The 21338-nt window shown below is 38.4% G+C and overlaps 1 protein-coding gene across 8 annotated transcripts in view; it reads right to left on the bottom strand.

Moving 5' to 3' along the window:
- The window catches only part of EIF4G3 (eukaryotic translation initiation factor 4 gamma 3), a 252487-nt gene extending 233018 nt beyond the window's left edge, over nucleotides 1-19469 (bottom strand). For 7 of the 8 annotated variants that reach the window (XM_074218211.1, XM_074218213.1, XM_074218215.1 and 4 more), the window contains exons 1-2: nucleotides 19334-19469; nucleotides 12874-12949 (exon numbers count right to left, since the gene is read on the bottom strand). In XM_074218211.1, coding sequence (XP_074074312.1) covers nucleotides 12874-12949; nucleotides 19334-19401 — 144 coding nt within the window. In that variant the 5' untranslated portion in view covers nucleotides 19402-19469. The remainder of the gene's footprint in view (nucleotides 1-12873; nucleotides 12950-19333) is intronic. The other variant, XM_074218217.1, reaches the window with a different exon arrangement.
- Between the last annotated feature and the right edge of the window lie 1869 nt (nucleotides 19470-21338).

Here is a 21338-nt window from a genome sequence, read left to right as displayed (position 1 = left end):
TGTAAAGAACAACAATAAGCAAGAGAAGGTAACCCTTACACTACTTTTCTGCAGAGCTGTAGAGACTATGGGTGTAAAACAATGAATATAAAAATAGGTTTGTTTGGCAAGACTATTCCCCTTCTAAAAAATTTATTTGTAATAAGGGATGGTTCTGACAGGGAGTGGAGTAAGAGGTACGTGGGAAATTAACAAGTAATATAAAAACAAAATCATTAAAGAAAAAGAAATAATGTGGATAATATAAAAGTTGTTGTAGAATAACAGCAGGATATGCAAGATATGTATTGCCCAAATTTTCAAGACAAAAGGTTAAATTTAAAAGCCATAGAATAGTAAACAACTTTTATCCTGTTAAAAATTCACAATGTGTTACTGTTTTTAATTATTTGTCCTCATCTTATTGGTATCATTGGTGTTCTTACAATTATGTCAAAGAATCAAATATTTCCTAGGAAAATTTTGGCATTCCTCCTTCACGTATAATGCTACATCTTGGTTTATGAAATACACTTTTGACTATAATAAAAAAGATCCTTCTGTGCTTATGTTTTACAGTTCTTAGCATGTGAGTGCTATACTTTTCAAAGGCCTTTTCTGAAGTTACATTTGTAATCTGTGATTTCAGATTTTCTACATAGTTTATTATTTCCTCCATGATGAACAACCTTGAACTTCACATGCCTTATATAATAAATTCAATTTGATTGGGGTGAAGAATATTTTAAATGTAATGCTATATCCTTTTGTCAAGATTTTATTTGAAATTTAAATCATGAATTTAAACTCATGAATGATGGTGGTCCCCTTTCCTTGCTTTTTTCTCTGATTTAGACATTTGGACTATGTCTGGCTCATAGAAGAGGTTAGTAGAGTGTTTTCTTTCTCAACTCATGAAAATAATTTTTGTAGGATGAGTATTAAAAATTCTTTAAAAATCTGAGAGAAATCACCTGAAAACTTATCTACACTAGGTTTTGTTTTTTTTCCTTTAGGTAGTTCCTTTAAAGTTAGTCTGATTTGATTTTCTGAAGGATGAGTTCTCTATTTCAAATTCTTTAATTTGGGTACTAAATATTTTAGTAGATATTCCTCTACTTTTTTATTCTCAGGTTAATAGCATTCCACAAGGCAGAGAAGTAAATGACAGAGCTGGGCCTGGGAGCAGGAGATCAAAGGTCAAAAATCCAGCTTCAGATCCTGAAGAGCAAGTCACTTAATCTCTCTTCCTCAGTTTCCTTCCAGGTTGTTGTGAAAACCAAAGGAGCTCACATTTGTAAAGTATTCAACACAAGGCCTCACACAGAGCAGGCACCATTCTTCTTTGATCTTTTCACTTTGTTCATTTTTTATTTTGGATATTTGGATTTTTTCAGTTCTATTTTAATTTATGTTTGCTATAGGTCAACCGCTGTGTTCATGCATCCACGGAGGCGTGCTTCAAACTGCGTCATCACTGACCCCAGAAGAAGAGCGAGGGCCCAGCCCTGCGGCCCAGACTCTTCTTAAGAGGTGGGGGACTCAGGGCAGCTAGGTGGCACAGTGGATAAAGCACCAGCCCTGGAGTCAGGAGTACCTGGGTTCAAATCTGGTCTCAGACACTTAATAATTACCTAGCCGTGTGGCCTTGGGCAAGCCACTTAACCCCATTTGCCTTGCAAAAACCTTAAAAAAAAATCTAAAAGTGGGGGGGACTTCCAGTCAGAGGGAGCCATAGCCTACTTTGGCTCCTCTGGCTTTTTTCTCTTGAATTTATATTCTCTAATAAAGGATGGTTGGGGGAGGAGCATGTATGAAATGAGAAAAGAAGATGATGGAAAAAACTGACAAAAAAGCCAGATGATATCAAGCAGGAGATGGCCAGACAAGCAGAGGCACACTAATGTGGGGACCCCAGAAATGATGGCAACGACAAATGAAGAAACAGGAATCCTATGGGCTGGGATATACACATGGAGGGAAGCAAGGCTGGTAACAAAGCCATCAGAGCTGGGTGCTACTCAAGTTTAATGACCAAGTTTGGCTCCAAGTTTGGTTTGGGGGGGAGGGGAGGGAATGCTTAAAAGGAGTATACTATCTACCAGGAATGTCGGGCTGAGCTGAGGCAGCACTGCTCAGAATTCCTGAATTTGGGGAGGGGTTTCTCCCTTTTTTACTCTCATTATAAAGAATGACTTTCTGGGCTGAGAAGGAAAGGAAGATTTATTTGAAAAAAAAAAAATAAAAGATCTCAAAATAAAATAAAGTAGGAATACAATGAATACAATGATCACCAAAAGCCAGCATGACCTCAACAAGGACACAAACACCAAACTAACTCCCTTTTTCAGCAAGGCAGCAAAATTGTACATTTAAGGGACTCCTATAAATATAGCAGACCTCAATTTTAGCAAAGCATTTAACAAAGTCTCTCATCCTATGCTTGTGGGGAAAATGAAGGGACTCGTACTATGTGACAGTCCAAGCATGTGTATCGTGCTCCCTGTCCAGCCTTCACAGCCATCCACTGGGGAGGTTTCTATGGAGAAGGGGCCTGATATCCCCATCAACAGCCAACCAACTGCCAACCAACTGCCAACCAACTGCCACACACAAGATGGTCAGGTCAGTCAGCTAAGGTAGCAAAAGCCGAGAGAGAGAGAGAGAGAGAGAGAGAGAGAGAGAGAGAGAGAGAGAGCGAGCAGATACATCATGTGCCAGCAAAGTCAAATGACAACCCCCTTACTACCAAATGCCCTGCAACCCGGGAGACAATCCAGGATCCTGAACCCGAGGCTGGAGAATGATAATGCTTCCAGTGCACTGCCTTCAGCCATTATGCTAGGAAATAACACCAGTGGAGAGGCAGCCTGGGACTGCTCCTGCAGGTGCTACAGTCACATGACAAAAGACCCAGAAAAGAAACTTCGTGTCACCAAAGTCTTTAGCACTGTCAGATGGTAATTTATCAGTGCCAAAGACTATGGGACCCTCTAAACTGACTTGCAAATGAAACTTTTCCTAAGTATTGTCTCCCCCATTGAAATGTGAGCTCTTGGAAAGCAGAAATGTCTTACTTTTTTACCCTAAGCACAGAGCTTTTCACAAAGTCATACAAGTAATAAACGCTTGCTTCATTCATTCACTCATTCATGAATTTGGAAATGATAGAATGTCCGGATCCAAAGAATTCTCAATGATACAATATAAACTTCAAAGGCTATTACCATGAACTTTCCCCAGGATCTGAGCAGGAGGAACCTGAACTATTTCAAGCTTTTACTTTTGATGTAGAAAAAGACAAAGATGGCATTCTCATTTAAATTACTGATGACATGAAGTTGGGAAGGATGGCTAACATAGTGACAAAGTCAGTATACAAAAAGACCTTGAAAAACTATCTAAAAGATGAAATCTAAAATGGAGGCAGCAAAATCTTACCCTTGGGTGCAATAAATAAACTTCCAAAGTACAAGATGAGAGAGGCATGGCTGAAGCGTAGTTTCTCTAGAAAGATCTGGTGACTTTAATGAACAGAAATCTCAGAGTCAACAAAGCAACATACCAACCGAAAAAGCCAAAGTAATCTTGCACTGAGGCATTTGCTTCCAGGCTATATGGTTCTCTAATCAATCCATCTCTAGAGTTCTGTGTTCAGTTTATTAGAAAATAAATGGAGACATGTCCAGAAGAGAACAAATCAAGATGGAAACAATTAACTGAGTCACAGGAGGATCCTTTGGAGGAAAGCTTCAGATATGCAATGGACTATCATCTGAAAGTAGAACTAAACTTATTTTGCTTCATATCATTGCCAAGAATAACAAGGGAAATTTGAAAAAAGGCAGATTTAGTTCTAGGGTATTGAAGAAGTAGTGGGTTGTTCCTCATGGAAGTCATAAGACAAAAATGAGATGACCACCTATCAGGTAGGATGCAGGAAGGTAGGATGCAAGTCTTGTTCAGACTTGAGTTGGATTAGATGACTTAATAGGTGACTGAATTTAGATGTTCAAATGAAGTCAGATTCTCTGAGTACACGAAGGGCGTTTATCTCAAAAAAAAAAAAGGAATTACATTAATCAAGTCTGCCTCCTAAAGAGAAGAAAATAAGTACAGAAAGTACAAAAAGCCAGACTTTTTCTCAATAAAAGGAAGATATTCCTAAGGAAAAAAATATCCTAGAAAAAGTCATATTCTGAGCTATTCTCCCTAGAAATGATTAAGTATCTTCATAAAAAACTCTAAATTCTATGATTATATTATGTTAGTGATGCTGATTATGCCACAAATGATTTCACACCATTGAAGGACTCACAAAATTTCTTTTAAAGTCACTCCTATCTATAATATCCTATGAGTAAATCTATTCTGAACACTTCAATGAAGGAATAATTTTCACAAATTAATTAGAATTTTATTTCTGAGTTCTTTAGCACTGAAAATATTAACACACTAATATCCATTTCTTCTCAGGGATATTTCATGAATAAGATTATGGCAATAGACATAGTAATTCAATGGATTATTTAACTGATCCTAAAATAATTAAATCATCAGTATAAGTAACTAAAGAAATGGTTAAGAATGAGTATGTTTTAAAACAAATCACTGATCTAGATTTATATACAGATTTAAATTCTCTAAATAACTTATTCGAGACTAAAAGATTTATCTTCTGCATTTGGTCCTGTAGACCTAGGCAAGATTATCAAAGGTTCATGAGATTGTAATGTAGGGGATTTGAAGTTATCTATTCCAACCCTTGTTTTATAATTTAACAAAAACAAATAAAAAAAAAAAACAAACCCTCAAGTCACAGTGAAAAGAAAGCAACAGTTCTACTGCTTGAAAAGAAGAGAGCCAGGATATGGAGCCCAGCTTCTTGACTCCCAAAACCTGTGTCTTTCCTATAACACTATAGTACAACCCAATTTAAATGAGATTTTTCCTGGAAAAGTGTTTTCAAAACACTAAATGCAATTCAATTGCTGAGAAAAAATCAAATAATCATTTTAACAACTAATTTCTAAAGAAACATTTATCAAATGCTTATTGTTTGTAAGCAGGTATATTATACTAGATGTTGAGCATATATCATATGAAGGGAAACTGGTGGACAGGTCCTCCCTACTCTTAAGGTCACAATCTAATGGGTTAAAAGACTCTTTCAGTTAGCTGTCATGAGTGCCTAGACAGGTTATCCTTCACTGATAAATTTCTCTTATTCCAACTCTGTTTAATAATAACAGGATTATCAAAGTAAAAAAGTCATCCATCTAGTCATATAAATAAGGAAATCCTAAATTAGTTATGCGTGACTAACCCATTTTTTTGGTAACTTAAGAAGATACCCGAAATCAAATGCATGATGGATAAGACATCATTGAAGAGACCTTAGAGAGAACAAAAATGTTTTGTTCTAAAATTATTAATGACCTGGATAGAAAGTATAGGACTCCTTGAGAAAAACATGTGCCTTCAAGTCAAAAGACCTGGGTTATGGTCCTATCTTTAACACTAACAAATTACAGGACTTTGAACAAGTTACTTTCCCACCTGGGGACTCAATGTGCATATCTATAAGAAGATAAGCCTTCCTTTGTTTCAGTCATTACCACTTTAGAAAATTCCTACTCAGCAAGAGTAAGAAATCAAATAGAAACCCAGACTGCAAATGCAGGGCCAAAGCCTAACCAAAAACTTCTCTACTGGGAGTTTATCTATTAAAGCAGGTATAAGGAGGAAATGCTCATCAGTACCAGTCTAAAAACAATGTTTTCCTTCATTTATGTCCCACCTTGGACTAGAAAGTCTCTACTTAATCCTGAGTACTTCCTCTTTGCTGACTATCTACAACTTACTGTGTGTGTCTAGACATACCCATGTGTACACACACACACACACACACACACACACACACACGTGTCTATCATTGTACACAACTGTTGGCATGTTGTCTCCCCATTAGACTGTAAGCTCTTTGAGAGCAGGGACTGTTTTTTATATGTCTTTGTGTGCTCACCATACAGAACCAGGCTGCTTAATAAAGCAAATAATAATAAACCATATATTCCAAATAATGGACTGATTGACCAGAAATGTATGTATGCATGTACGAAAACCTGTGCATAACATCTTTCTCAGTAAAGAGATAGCAAGGCCTAGCAGAGAGGGCAAATTCCAGAATGTTTAGTTTTGTTTTTCTTAAAACATCAATTTAAAATATTTTTAAATATCATGAAAGCAAACTTGCAACAATTACATTTTCTACTTCGGTTTCAAGTAAAGAAAATACTCTGTGGCAATGGTGGTGGGGCTGGGGTTTGGCACAGAAAAGTTTCAGTGTGAACTTCCCCAGGTATGTACCTTTCTTCACTGTCCAGGTGAGGCCCCCGGGAGAAGGAGTCTCAGAGTCTCACAGCATCATCAGTGTAAGGCTCAAAAATGTGGGATGGAGGAGAGGGAAAGGACTTCACAATAACAAAATTCCTTTACTATATTATTCTGAAGAAATTTTCTCATGTGTAAATGACATATTTTTAAGTGTCTCTTCAGTGCCACGGGCTCTGTTAAGTCCTAGGGGCAGCCTTTCATCACATTCATTTGAGGGAGCCTAGAAAGGACGGGTCCCAGTAGTGGGGAGAGGTCAAGAAATGCTGCCTAGGGAAGGGGGGCCTGGGGATTTCCTGAGCAAGGAAGACAGGAAGACCAGTCCGCTCAAAGACTGCGGACCAGATTCAATCCTAAATTCCTGCCATTTTACTTAAGAGTGACATTTTCCCACCTTCCCAAGCTGCCTCCCAAAGGAGCAGGAGGATGGTCAAGGATATGCACAGGCCCCAGGAGCACAGGGCCTGTGCATCCGGGAGCCAGAAGACACAGTCTGGATGGCCCACAGACTGTGAGACTGGAGAAAGAGGGTGAAGAGCCTGAAATGTCTGGTGGCAGGGTCTAAAGATTACTGGGTGGCATTACCCAGCTGGCCCAAGAGAACAAACAAAGAGAGCCAGATTTTAACTAAGGAAGCAGCACCCAACACTGCAAATGGACTAAGCTACTGCAGTCAGAGAGCTCTGCTTCTCTGAGGCTCCTGCTGCCACCACTTTGGCCTGCAAATGCAGGCCATCACTGCAATGTCTGCTACAGACATTGATAGACAGATAGACAGACTGATGGGCAGCCCAGGGATGCAGTATGCTCGCCATCACTGAGCAACTCCAGCCAAGGCTGGACAGAGGCTGGGGGACATAGAATCCGAGCCTCACAGCTTAAATTCATGCTCAAATGCAGAAAATAGAATAGCATTAACAAAGAAAACAAATTCTACTGAAATATAGTTACTGAACAATTATTAAAAGCAAGTTCATATACATAAAGAAATCAGATAATTTCTGCAGACTATCCCCTTCTAAACCCTTTATTCTTATGATGTGTATGAAATTAAAATCTTACCTAGGCATAGAATGCAAATTCATTAATTTTATGATACCTAGTTACTTCCATCTTATGATGCACATTAGAAAGTAGCTGTTGAACCCTAGAACTGGAAGAAAATTGGAGGAAATGATTTCCTTAGGTCTAAATAAGTATTAATAATCAGTCTTGAAGAGAAAAATGTAAAGAAAAAAAGCAGTCAACTTTTCTCTCCCTGTATCCTAATGAATAAAAAATAATTCTTCCAAAATGCCTTTTCAAGTTAGGGCAGATGGAATCAGTCTGACTGAAAAAGAGAAACTTAACATCTCTTTCCTTATTCTTTTCCCTTTCCCAAGACTCAATTGTTTCTGTTTTCATTTAATAAATATATCCACCTCTTAGAAGCCTGGTTGTGAAAAAGTGATGATTGCCAAATTAAAAGGTTACTCACTGGGGCAGCTAGGTTGTTCAGTGGATAGAGCACCGACCCTGGAGTCAGGAGGACCTGAGTTCAAATTCGGCCTCAGACACTTAATAATGACCTGGCTGTGTGGCCTTGGGCAAGCCACTTAATCCCACTGCCTTGCAAAAATAAAGGTTACTCGTTTATACTCCACTGCTTTTTTGTTCTGTACTCTCCAAAAGAAACTGAGTATGTCTGGAATAACAAGTTTGACATATAGCCTTAATTCCTCCTCTGTGATCACACAATTCAGTCTTTAGATCTTCTAAGTCCAAACCCTTCACTTAATATCAGGTGGAAGTACCTGCTCTTGTCCAAGGTCCCAGGGACAATACTCAAGCCCAGACTATCAGAATTCAACCTCCAGAGCTCAGAGTCTGATCTGGAGGCTAATCTCTGACTCAGACCTCTCCCCTTTGCAAATTCACTTCCACACAGCCCCTAGAATGTCATCTCTAAAGCATATTTCTCACAGGCTACTTCCCTGTTGAATAACCTTGAATGGTTATTTGTAACCTCTAAGAACAAATACAAACTCCTCTCATAGATTCATCTTAACCCAAAAAAATCACTAATATGATACATACTTCATTTGTTATTGCATTAGAGACAAGCTGGGTAAATAATGTCTGGTAAAAAAAACATAAGGATAATTATCTCTGCTGCATTTAACCCAGGTGAACACAACTTCTGCCATACTCCTGCCCTAAGGGGCTTTTATAATAATATTCTCTCCTGATTCTCCATCTCCTTTGTGAGCTTTTCGCTCCCACCATGGCCCCTAAGAGTGACTGTTGCCAAGGCTCTTTCCTGGACTATCTTCTCCTACCAATGACCTCATGGGTTGAAATGCCATCTCCATAGAGATAACTGAGCTTCAATAACAAATCACCAACTAATTGCTCTTTGGGCATTTCAAACCAGATGCCCCAAAAAGCATCTCAAGCTCAACATATTCAAAGCAGAACTCACTGCCTATTTCCCTAAACCCTCCCCTCTTCTGAAATCCCCTAATACTATCAACTCTCTCAAGTTTGTTACATCAGTATTATAATTAATGTTTCCCTCTTATGCAATCCCACAACTCTGCCAACATTTGCTGTTCCTACATCCATAACATCTCTCCCAAATGATCTCCTCCTCTCTACCAATATAACTAAACACCTTAATTCACGATCTCTTCACCTCTCATGTTGATTATTAGAGGAACTCCCAATTGGTCTCCATCCCTCAAATCTGTCTCCATTCTAGTCCATCTTCGAAACTGCTGCAAGAGTGATTTTTCCTGAAGAGGTTTGACCATGTTTCTACCTTCCTCAATTCACTAGAGAGCTTCCCCTATCGATTCTGTGATAAAATGATAAACATCTGTTTGTTTTTTCAATCCCACCTTCTTGAGCCTACCCTCTCCAGTGTAGCCAAGTGGGTCTTTCTTCTAGTTCTCCCTCCCAGTCCTCCATCTCCTGAACCAGTCTGGCCTGCCCAGCCTCATCAACTCCTCTAGACTATCTGCCTTCTGCCACCTTTTATCCACCAGCCTGAACTGGTGGATAAAAAGCTGACCTGGGAACCGGGTACAAGTTTCTGTCATATATTGCATTGGTGATCCTGTGTTTCCAGACTGTAGTCCAGTGCTCAGGACTTCGAAATACTTTAGCAATATTTACTGACTGGCTCCTTTTCAGAGCTCAGGGCAACTAAGACTTCAAGGAGTGTATACATGAGGGAGTTCTGACAGCAGTGAGGTCAAACTCAAGTAGAAAATTATCTCTATGGGCCATATACTGACTTAGAAAATTGGGGCGGCTAGGTGGCACAGTGAATAGAGCACCAGCCCAGGAGTCAGGAGTACCTGGGTTCAAATCCGACCTCAGACACTTAATAATTACCTAGCTGTGTGGCCTTGGGCAAGCCACTTAACCCCACTGCCTTGAAAAATTTAAAAAAGAAAAAGAAAAGAAAAAAGAAAATCACCAAGTAATATTATCTATGCTGAACTGTACTTTTCTTTATTTTGTGAAACATTTACAATTACTTAGACTTAACTACTATGCCACCTGGCCTATGTCAATAAAATCACACTAGTCGAGTTACTTTATTTTCACTGTCCCTATATGTTCACATGTAGGAGCTGTGTTCTCCAATATAAGTTCCTTCCAAGCAGTACTGATCACAAGTTGATCAGTGATCAGTGTAATCACAACTTAACTCCCAATGCTGAGACTAGCATCATTAATGAATGCTCTCTCTGATGCTAGGCTGCTAACCCCAGACCCCACTCACAAGGCCCAACCCTCCTCTCCTCTTTCCAGACTCCCTTTTGGTGGCATATTTCTGGTTTCCCAGGCTTTCTCTATGCCTCTGGCTATCTCACAGGGAGGTAGGTGAATGAGTTCTGCCATCACAGTGCACAAAATATCACTGCAAGAGTCATTCACCATTTTAAATGCTCCAAAACACTCCTAATAAGAGAAATGTCAATCACAACAACCCTGAGGTCTCACCTCACACAGCCAGCAAATGGCAAAGATGACAAAAAATGGGAAGAGTCAGCGCTGGAGGAATATTAGAAAGACAGTCACAAAAATGCACTGGTGATGGGGCAGTAAGACTTAGGACAAGCCTTCTGGAAAGTAATTTTAGAATTATGTAAATAAAATTCTAAAATGGTCCATATCCTTTTACCTAGTGAGTCCACTACTAGTCCCAAGAAGATCACGAACTAAAAGAAAGGTTCCAAACACAACAAAAAAATTATAGTAGTTTCTTTTAAAGCAGAAAAGAATTGGAAACAAAGCTTTTAATGAAAGAAAGGTTATGGGCGGCTAGGTGGCACAGTGGATAAAGCATGGGCCCTGGAGTCAGGAGTACCTGGGTTCAAATCTGAGCTCAGACACTTAATAATTACCTAGCTGTGTGGCCTTAGGCAAGCCACTTAACTCCATTTGCCTTGCAAAAACCTAAAAAAAAAAAAGGCTAAACCTTGTATATGTAAATTTATGGAATATCACTGTGCTATAAGAAACAATAAAAATGATGAATATAGAGAGACATAAAAAGACTTACATGAATAGATGCAAAGTGAGGTAAATAGATCCAGGAAAGCAAGATACATAACAAGAAAGAACCTCCACCACAAAACAATCAAAAGTGAATGTTGGGTGGATAAAGCACCTAGTGGCTAAAGCACCAGCCCTGGAGTCAGGATTACCTGGGTTCAAATCCATCCTCAGCCACTTAATCATTACCTAGTTGTGTGGTCTTGGACAAGCCACTTAACCCCGTTTGCCTTGCAAAAACCTAAAAAAAAAAAGTGAGTGTTGTTGGGCAGCTAGGTAGTGCAGAGGATAGAGCACCGCCTTCAGTCAGGAGGACCCAAGTTCAAATCCACTCTCAGACATTTAACTGTGTGACCTTCTGGCCAGTCACTTAGGCCCATTGCCTTGCAAAAAACTAACAAAAGAAAAAGTGAATGGTGCTAATATTGCAAAGAACAAGAATGACCCTCTAAGAAAAATAGATGCAAGAAGATAGCTTTCCCATTTCTTTGCAGATGAGGGGAAGGGGGGGGGAGGGTGCAGAAGCACTCATACGATTAGATTTTCATTGTATTGATCAGTTTTGCTGAATTTTTTTCTCCCTCTTTTTCACTTTGTTTTTTAGAAATTCTCTACTATAAAGGTTGGTTCTCAGGACAGGGAAGGAAGAGAGATACATGAGGAAAATGATGCAATGTAAAAACAAAAGATAAATATTTAGTTTAAAAAACATATCAGTATAAACTAAATGAAACATTATTTTAGTAATTTTCCACTGTCAGATTAAAAAACAATGATTGCTAAATATACTAAATATACCTTATAAAAAATTAACCAATGGTTGCATTTAAATCCACTGTGTGGTCTTTGCTTTGAAATCTATGTCCATAGAATTGTCTCTTTTCCAAAAGTTAGAGGATTTTTTTTAGCACAAAATTGTGAAGTTGCCATGTTATCTTTGTCAGTGTTGGGATTAAATACAATAGAGTTATCAATATGTGCCAAATTTGGGAAACATATTAGCTTACACAAGCCAAGTTTTATTCATAAAAAAATGTATAAAGTCAAATTTAATGTCTATGAAGAATGGAATTTTTAATGGAAACATTCAATAAATCATGTGCAACATTAGTTGCTGGTGGATTAATTCACCACGACGGTGATAGTCTCTCTAAACATCTGGAGACTCCTGAACAATACACTTCAAACTACTGTTTCAAAGCTAAAAATAAGCAAATTGAAGTATCATAAAATTTTTTTAATATTTCTCACTACTTTTAACAGTTTCAGGAAATTAAAAAAATAAAACAAATTTGAAATAGAACGTGGGGAAAATTGTGACTGTACTGTTAATTAAAAAGAGCAAAAAGCTGCTCTCCTTTTTGATGTTTTGGCATCCAGTTCCTTTTTTGTTAGTTCCCTTAAATCAGCTGAATTTTATTTCTAATTACATTGCCACACCATCCTATAGTAAAACTCAGAGGTCATTGAGTATCAGCTCTTCATTTTATAGATGAGTTCCTGAGGCTAACAGATGAGGTCACTTGCTCAAGGTTACAAAACAAGGATGAAGCTGAGCTAATTATATGAACACAGGTCTTGACTCCTCCAAATATAATGGACTTTTCCATTGTGTTGCATTGCCTGCTTACATTCACAAGTATTATCAAGCCTATATACAGAAAAATTGACTGATAACTGCTACAAATAAAAAGCAAGCTAAAGAAAAGTAATCCACTCCTAACTAAAGGATGATTAAGCACACAAAATGAAGCTCTTTCCCTCACCTACCCTCACTCTTCATTGGACCTTTGGGGAAAAAAATCTGATCAGTTGCAAGCTATTTCTAAGGTCCAGTTTTTACTTTAAGTGGCAAGTATAAACCATAAAACTGACAATCTGGAGTTTCATTAAATATTTCAATACATGTTCTGTTAGGTGTGGCTCTGAGCCCAGCTGCCCTTGCATACTCACAGTGCTGTAAACTGCCGAAACCGTCGGAGTGAAGATTCGATCTTCCAGAGGCTGCTGCACAGGTCCTCTCGGAATTCTAGAATGGTAAGTTAAGGATAACAGAACTCAAATGGATTACATTCTACAATAAAAGCAAATCACAAAGAGAAAATATTTGGTCAAAAAGCAGGGCCACTTCCTACAATGAAGGCAGGGCCTCCCTCACTCCAGCAGGCAGACTTCAAAATAGAAGCAAGCCAATCTCCTGTATAAACATTATAATCGATTAAAAAAATAAATAAATAAACTGACCTCCAGGCTTGAAGCTGGGTGGAAGAACTTCCTAGATTACCTTTCAAGAGAAAATGATCCAGGAGACCAAGTCAGGGAGATGAATGTTACCTGTTACTCACCAGCACTAGAAATGCTGACCAAGTTCTAGCTGATCATGCCAGGCCTGCCGAAATGACTCTACAACTATTTCCTTGTTAATTTTTCTTTTCCCATACTACAATTTTTACCATAACCACCCCTAAGAAAGTTTTTTAAGACCCTGCCATATCCCCCAATTTAAAATATTTTTGAGTGCTCAAAGTGAAATTTACTCAAAGACAAAATATTTTAATATAATTTTGCCAAGTTTCAGGACATGGAATTTCAAAGTACAAAATCTTCCTCCTCTCTACTAGCATTTTTGATTAGTTCAATGCAAAAATTCAGGAGACCTGTACATGCACCATCCTAAATGGTATTTCCCAAAAAGTTATGACTTCAAAATGAGCTAAAACATTTCCACTTTATTTTCACCCTTGCCTTGCATCAAAGCTGTTGTTCTTTTACTTTATGCCAAGACAGGTTAAAGGACCTGGGTTAGAATCCTGGCTACTTACTAATGTGATTCCCTTCTCCAGGCCTCAGTTTCTTAAATCTAAAAAAAGAATAAGGTAGATTCAATAGCCTATCCTTTCCAGCTGTAGAGTTTCTAATTTTAATTCAAAAACCCAACTTGAGGCCAAAGTGCTTAAAAGTGACTATGTCTAATAAAATTACTTTTAGCAAAATAACCCCAAATAATAGTAGGCTAAAAAACACCATTTGAGCTATTATTGTTTATTGCATATAGTGAGAGAGACACAGTAAATACATTACTTGGTTTTGCTCTTTTTTAAATTTTTGTTACCAGACATGACTTTGGATAGAGTGAGGAAACTATTCTGAATTGAATATTAATGTAAAAACAAAAAGCAAGATTAAAAAATTGAAATCAAGTTCTGGAAGATAAAAAGAAATATAATCCTTTATTTCCCAATAGCATTAATCATTTCTTCAAAGAAAAACAAACACGTTCTGATCTTGTTAAGTTCTCGAAAGAAAGCTGTAGTCATATAATGGAAAAATCCCCTGGAGTCAGCTGACCACTCTACCACTAACTGACTAGGAGATCTTGGGCAATGCCTCCCAGCTCAGATCCATTTCTTTAACTGCAGAATGAGGGAATGAACAAAATGCTGTCTAGAGGCCAGAGAGCGCTCCAACATTCTAAGCAGCTCAGCTACTATTTGCTGGTGTTGCTATTATCCTCGATGGAAGTAAGCAGAGGTTAAAAGTGCATTTATCTCAAGAGGCTCAACACTCCACATGGGCTCAAAAGAGAAACTGAAAATGCTTTCCCATGCCCTACCAAAAAAAAAATCTGGTAAAGGGGCAGTTTCTTAATAGTTTATTGCTAATTAATCCTTCAGAAAGTCTGGCTGATTTCTCTAAACGGAAGATTATCTCCAACTGGAACAAAGCTTTCATTGAATCAGGGTTCTGGCAAGGATCACATGATGAGCAGAAAACATGAAGTTAGTCTTCCTTTCTTCTGCTGCTTCTGCTTCTGCAGGAGAATATGGGTCCCATCAAGCCTAAAGGTCTGAACATGCTTATATCTATCACACTATAGAGCTGGAAAAAGTTCCAGGTTTTCATGCCCATTTCAACAATTTCATATTTTATGAAATTAATTATCCACTAGATTTCTCAAAAGACCATCTCAAAGATGAATACTTTCCCATTAGTAATACTTTCCCATTTAATCCTTTCTCTCAAACCACTACTAGAGGATGTTTCTTCATTTATTTCATTCCCTATGAATTATCTAGGAGAAAAATGGTATAACCTGGTAAATGAATAGTTGAAAATGGGATGCAAGAGACATACATCTCATACCAATCTCTACCTGATCCTGCTTTGCCTTAATCATGTCCCCAATTCCTTCTGTGTTTAAGTTTCACTAATAGGAATAACAATCATATCACAAAATATTCTGTGATTAACAAATGAGGTAATTTCTCCAACTTCCTCATAGGATTGATGACCAAATTAAATGGCTATCACTTAACCCCAGAAGGGATCAATGAAAATGTTGACAGTTCAGAAGTCCTTTTATTTTTTAGTCTATTTAATTACATTTATGAGAAGGACCTCTGGGAATTAGTGGTTGACAAAGAATCTTACAACCTAATCCATTGGGAGTTGTTCCTCACTACAGAAATGAGCTGAGTAGTGGATTCAAGGGTACAGAAGTTAGTGTTGTATATAGTTGGATTCCACTGTTCATGTAAAACACTTTCAAACTGAGCCCTCTCATTAGACTTATAAAGGACCTCAAGCAATTCATCCAAGCACTACAGCAAGTTAAAGGCTGAGTTGGACTAGAATCAAAATTCACCTTCACATTGTTACTGTAATTCTTCACCAGACTTAACAACAGAGATCATACAGTGTCTTTACAACTTTATAACCTCACATGTTTTTCTCTCTTGACATTTGCCTCTGGAAAATGCCCAATCTGGTCCTTTTTGCACCATATCCCAATCCCTAACCATATATAAAATAAATAGGATGTGGGGGCAGCTAGGTGGAGCAGTAGATAGAGCACCAGCCCTGGAGTCAAGAGGGCCTGAGTTCAAATCCGACCTCAGACACTTAATAATTACCTAGCTGGGTGGCCTTGGGCAAACCACTTAACCCCCATTGCCTTGCAAAAACCCAAAAAATAAATAGAGATAGATAGACAGACAGACAGACAGACAGACAGACAGACAGACAGATAGATAGATATAGACAGACAAATGAACGAGATGGTTTTGGTAATCACAGCTGGAAAAAAAACTGGTCACTCCAGGACTGTGATTTAAACCAACAGTTTTTGATGTTTTTATTCAGAAAACAACTTATTGAGGAAAATATCCCAGGCTGTTTCTCTACTGTCTAAACACCAAACAAGAGTATGAACAAGAAGATAAGAGTATTCACCCTTCATTTAATCCTACAGAACATTTCTGAGCCCTCAAGTGGACATTTGATTTTTTTTTTTGGTAGCATCTAGCACAGTACTTGCATGTCAATTTAGAAACTCAGACAGAAAAGTTTTTGTGACAAATTCACTCTTAACAGACTCCAAACCTTGCATTCATTTTTAAAAGATAAACTGTACAATCTTAAGGCTTAGATCCATCTCACTTGTACATCCAGTCCAGGACTCACTGTGAGCACTTAAAAATTTAACTGTTCAGTATTTGGAGTCATGAAAAATCACAAATAATTTTGTCTGAAGGTATCAGTTAATTGAAGAAATTTAGGAGAAAATATCACTAATACTAAGTCTCCTGAATTAAAATACCTTTTTTCATCCCTTTGTCTTACTGAAGGAAACCTTTATGGTTCTAATAATTTCTTACACAAACATCTCTTGAATACATTTCATTTTTCTTTCCTTCTCATCTATGGTAGAATATACTCTCCAGCCAGGTAACTGTCAATCTGAGCATCTTCCCTTATCTTTTTTTAGGCACTTCTTTTCTTTTCAAGTTTCCTGGTACTGTTCCCTTTACTCCCAGTTTCCAGGAATTTCTATGGACAAGTCAAATTGATGATAATCAAGTTCTTTTTCTAAATTTCTTACTTTTGTGGTTAGTGCTTCTCCTTCACCTCCCATGGAAGATTGCTGGTTGTTGGACAATGTGAACAACTCTCTAAGAAAAAAGAAAAACCCTGCCAAGGATGTACACTGGCAGGAAGAGTCCTACAAATCCCCAAACAATCATAGCTCTCAACCCATCCCCATAAAGGAGGGAAATCTTTAAAAGAACAGTCATTACACAGAACCCTAAAAGATATAACATGTGAGGTTGTAAAGTCTTAAAGACACTGTATGATCTCTGTTAAGTCTGGTGAAGAATTACAGTAACAATGTGAAGGTGAAGAAAACACAATTTCACATGCAGAAAAAAATTAAATAGCTTTACACAATTTCACATGCAGAAAAAAATTAAATAGCTTTAGTGCCAACATTTCTAGATCCTAGATCTGAATGGAGAAAACCAAGAGTACAAACTTCACTGACCTGACTAAAATGTGATGTGTTCAGAGAAAAGTACATTGTAGTCAGGAGCTTTTATGGTCAGCCTTAATTCTGCTATTTGTTATTGGCCTGACACGTGACTCAAGCTAGGCCTTGGTTTGCTACTCTCTAAAATAAGCATAATACTAGCTGAACTACTTGCTTCATGGTGATGTTATAGTGACATAATCACTCTAAAAGAGTTTTGCAATAGTAAATGTCAGCTATATTTTTTAGAGAACTACAGTTAATGGAGAATTATCAACAGAGAAAAGATGTTGTTCAGAAACCTTATATAATTTAAATCATTTGTTTTATAGGAACTCAATATACAGAGGCATTAAAAAAAACTTTTAAATCATAGGAACCAGGCAAAAGTGATTCTATTATACTTCAAAGTTTTTTTATGGAAAAAATATTTTAGACTTATCAAAAAGCTGTTATTTCAAGTAAACCTGTTCTGCCTCCCTCCTCCCCCTACATAGATGAGAGCTGCTCTATGGCCTCTGAGACACTTTTTATAAGCTGCTGTGGTCCAAGTGGTAAATTTACAAATTTCAAAATAAAACATATTAATTAAGGGTTCAATTGCTCCACAAATCAGTGTTCAATAGGGACAAGTCACACAGTTGACTGACAATTGGTAACAAAGCATCCAGGTTCAAATCTCAGCTCTGCTACTACCTGCCTGAATTTGGACAAAGCATTTCTACTATTTAGCTCAGTTTTCTTAACTGTAAAATGAGGGGACTGACCTCGAGAGTGTACGAGACCCCTGTCTGCCCTTCTATAAATTCTATGAGCCCATGAAAAGTCATTTAATGTTGTTAGGCTGCCAGTATATTCCCCAATGTCATACCTTTCTAGAAAGCAGTCAAGCAGGGGGCACAAATTAAGCCTAGAACACACTCTTGTTATATAGATGACATATTTAAAATCTGATTTTCATTCTGATTTCTATAATACAAAAGTACTTTTGAGAGATAAAGCAAATATGTACTCACAATCCTGATAAAAAAGAAAAGTCCTCTGCCCTGGAGATAAGTGTTTATTTATAAGCAAATTATTTGAGATCTTCAGAAAATATTACTGTTATTAATCTCAAACAAACGATTTAAACATTTTCTTCAAAAACCTAGTTTCATATTTTAAAGTTACTTAAATTAGAAAAAGAGGCAAAAACTAAAAAAAATTAAGATCCAAAAATATTATTCACAGCCTGATCAACCCAAAATGATACAATTAAAAAAAAAAGCAAGAATTCCTTCCAAATGTCCAGAGATCCCCTCCTCCAAGGAGGGCTTTGTTTGAGGATTTATATTTCAAACTAACAAGCTGATTTAATGATTTAAGACTACGCTGTTTTAAACTTAGAAAACAAAACTGATCAGCAGGCAGGTGACAGAGCAGCTTCCCATCTCCCCAAGAAATGAGTGAATTTCAAAGACCAACTTGAATGAAATATCATATTACTGTATATTTCTCAAAATGGCTGCAATTTTTCATCCTAATGGTACCTGCCACTGAGCTTATTATTGGCTCTCAAGAAGTCCTTTATCCCAAGAATAAATCGCTGGCTGCTTTTTCTCCTTCAGGTGGAGATAAGCAAATATCTTCTCCTATTACACTTGAAAATCTGTCACAACCAATAAGGAATGGAACATGCTTCCGAACATGCCTTTTTACCTCATTACAGAAATGGATCAAGTATCATTCAGACATACGGGCTCACAGGTCACCATTTCTCTGCAGGTTTCAACTCGCTTTGTGTTTTATCATTAGTTAGCACAGAAGTCATTAGAGACAGAGATGGGTAATGACTGAACTAATTGTGATCACAAGTGAAAAAAAAAAGACAGGAATATTCCCATTTCTCCATTTGTTTGACATATAAATTTTTTTCCAGAAAGAACATAATAATACTATATGTAAAGGAGCTATAACAGCAAGCATTATAATACGGCACTTGTGAACAAATCCTCAACATTCAAAGCATTCAGATTTAATTGTAAATTGCCATATTTGACCTGATTTAATGCCAAAGAACCTAAATGGTACCCCCAAAAAATGCACAACACATTTAATATTGCCTACCTATACCACAGAGGAAGCGGGTCAAAAAGATCCATTTTAAGATCCAAGCAGCTCAAGTTATGTAACATCCTGGATGTTTATGGAAACTTCCTCAATGATGAGCTCTCTCCGAGGACAGCCTTTTATCCTCCGGCAGGCAGCCTTACCTGGCCCAAGAGGGATTCCCAGGCAGCAGCTCCACAAAGGCAGGGAGGGCTCTGCAGAATGCTGCCTTTCAGCAGAGCACACCATCAGAAGCTCCCCGGGCTGGCCGGCCCAGCTCCCACTGCATCTCCACCAGCCTCAGCAGACTCCTCTCTCCTTGCAAAGCAAAGACTGCAGCCCGGCCCAGCCCGGCCCAGCCAGCCCTGCCCTGCCCTGCCCTGCCCTGCCCAGCCCAGCCCAGCCCAGCCCAGCCCAGCCCGGCCCGGCCCAGCAGCTAGTCTTAAAGTAACAGCTGCAGCCTGAACCCAGCTGGCCCCAGACCGCCTGCAAAGCTTCACCGTTTGACCTCCAAACCTCATCTACTCTTGACCCAGTCATTTCTTTAGCCCATGATTTCTCTCCAGAAAGAGGCGATGCTACAAATCGTGGTCATTAACATTTACCCAAAAGCAAATGATTCACTAGAGCATCTTTCCAATTTATCTCAGGGGCAGGGAAGAACATTTGAAAATTCCCCAGTTTCCCCTTTCCTCAAAGATGCTTCTTAATTAGAAAGAAAATGCATCTTCTCTACCCACAGTGAAGCAAGAACAGGACTAACAATGCACACCACAAAGAGTCAAGATTTAACATACACGATTCTGCCCCAAGAGTTGCAAAAGTTCATTTGGTAAATTCATTTCTCCATAACATCTCTCAAACATGGCCCGTCCTCTCCTCTCCCCTGACACCATCACTCCTCCAGCTCAGTCGCCTCCTGCCTAGACTGTTTCCAACGCCTACCGGGGGCCAGCCAGCAGGCAGGTGACAGCGCAGCTTCCCATCTCCCCAAGAGATGCATGAATTTCAAAGACCAACCTGAATGAAATATATTACTGTATATTTCTCAAAATGGCTGCACTTTCATCCTAATGGTACCTGCCATCTCTGCCCCCATGGATCCACCACACACCCCCCCCACCCAATTATCAAAAGTGACCACCCCAAGCTCAGGTCTGAACAAATCTTTCTGCAGTCAGTAAACTGCCGATCCCATATAAAGGCCTCCCTCCCTAAGCCAGCCTGGGCATCCTTGCTCTGCATCATCCGGAGACACTGGCCCCAGTGCTGTGCCTGGAGCTCTCTCCCTTCTCACCTCCAGCCTCCTGGCTTCCTCCCCCTGCCCAGGCCTTCCTCTTCCTGCCTTTCCTCTAAGAGGCTGCTATAGAAAGCCTGTTTGTTCATAGTTGTTCACCATGTTGTCTCTCCCATTAGACAGGGAACTCCTGAATAGCAGCAACTTTTTTTTTGGTGGAGGGGCTTGCCTGTCTTTGTATCCTTAAAATCTGGCATATAATAGGGACTTCATAATTACTATTTGACCCTGAGACTGACTGCCTGATAATGAAGTTGTAAATAATTATATTCCCTTAATGTCATAAATCTTAATAATACCTTTAAAAATACTATAATCATTTCTACCTACCATAGTGATTTGCATACCACAGATACTGAATAAATATTGGTTGTGTAGGGCAACTACAATTTAGCTATGAAATAATTAAGTCAAATTTTTAAAAGGAAAGGCTCTAAGCAAGACTCACAATTTATGTTTTGTTTAAATTGTAGTTCTAAACAAAAATTCCATGCTATGATTATTATAGTGAAATGCTTATGCAACTTTCTTTATTCAATAGATTCCTATTAAGTGCCTCTGTGGGCAGGGCTTAAAAATATAAAGACAAAAATCCCACAGCTCCTCCCCTAGATGGGGGGAGAAGAATATGAACACAGGAAAGAAAAATTGAAAAAAAACCATATGAAGTAAGCAGAAAGTAACGTGCAGGGGCCAGAGACTGTTAAGAGAAGGGCTGTGGGCAGT

This window comes from Macrotis lagotis, chromosome 1, assembly GCF_037893015.1.
Source record: "Macrotis lagotis isolate mMagLag1 chromosome 1, bilby.v1.9.chrom.fasta, whole genome shotgun sequence".
Classification (NCBI taxonomy): Eukaryota; Metazoa; Chordata; class Mammalia; order Peramelemorphia; family Peramelidae; genus Macrotis; species Macrotis lagotis.
This window is presented reverse-complemented; position numbering and strand designations above follow the sequence as displayed.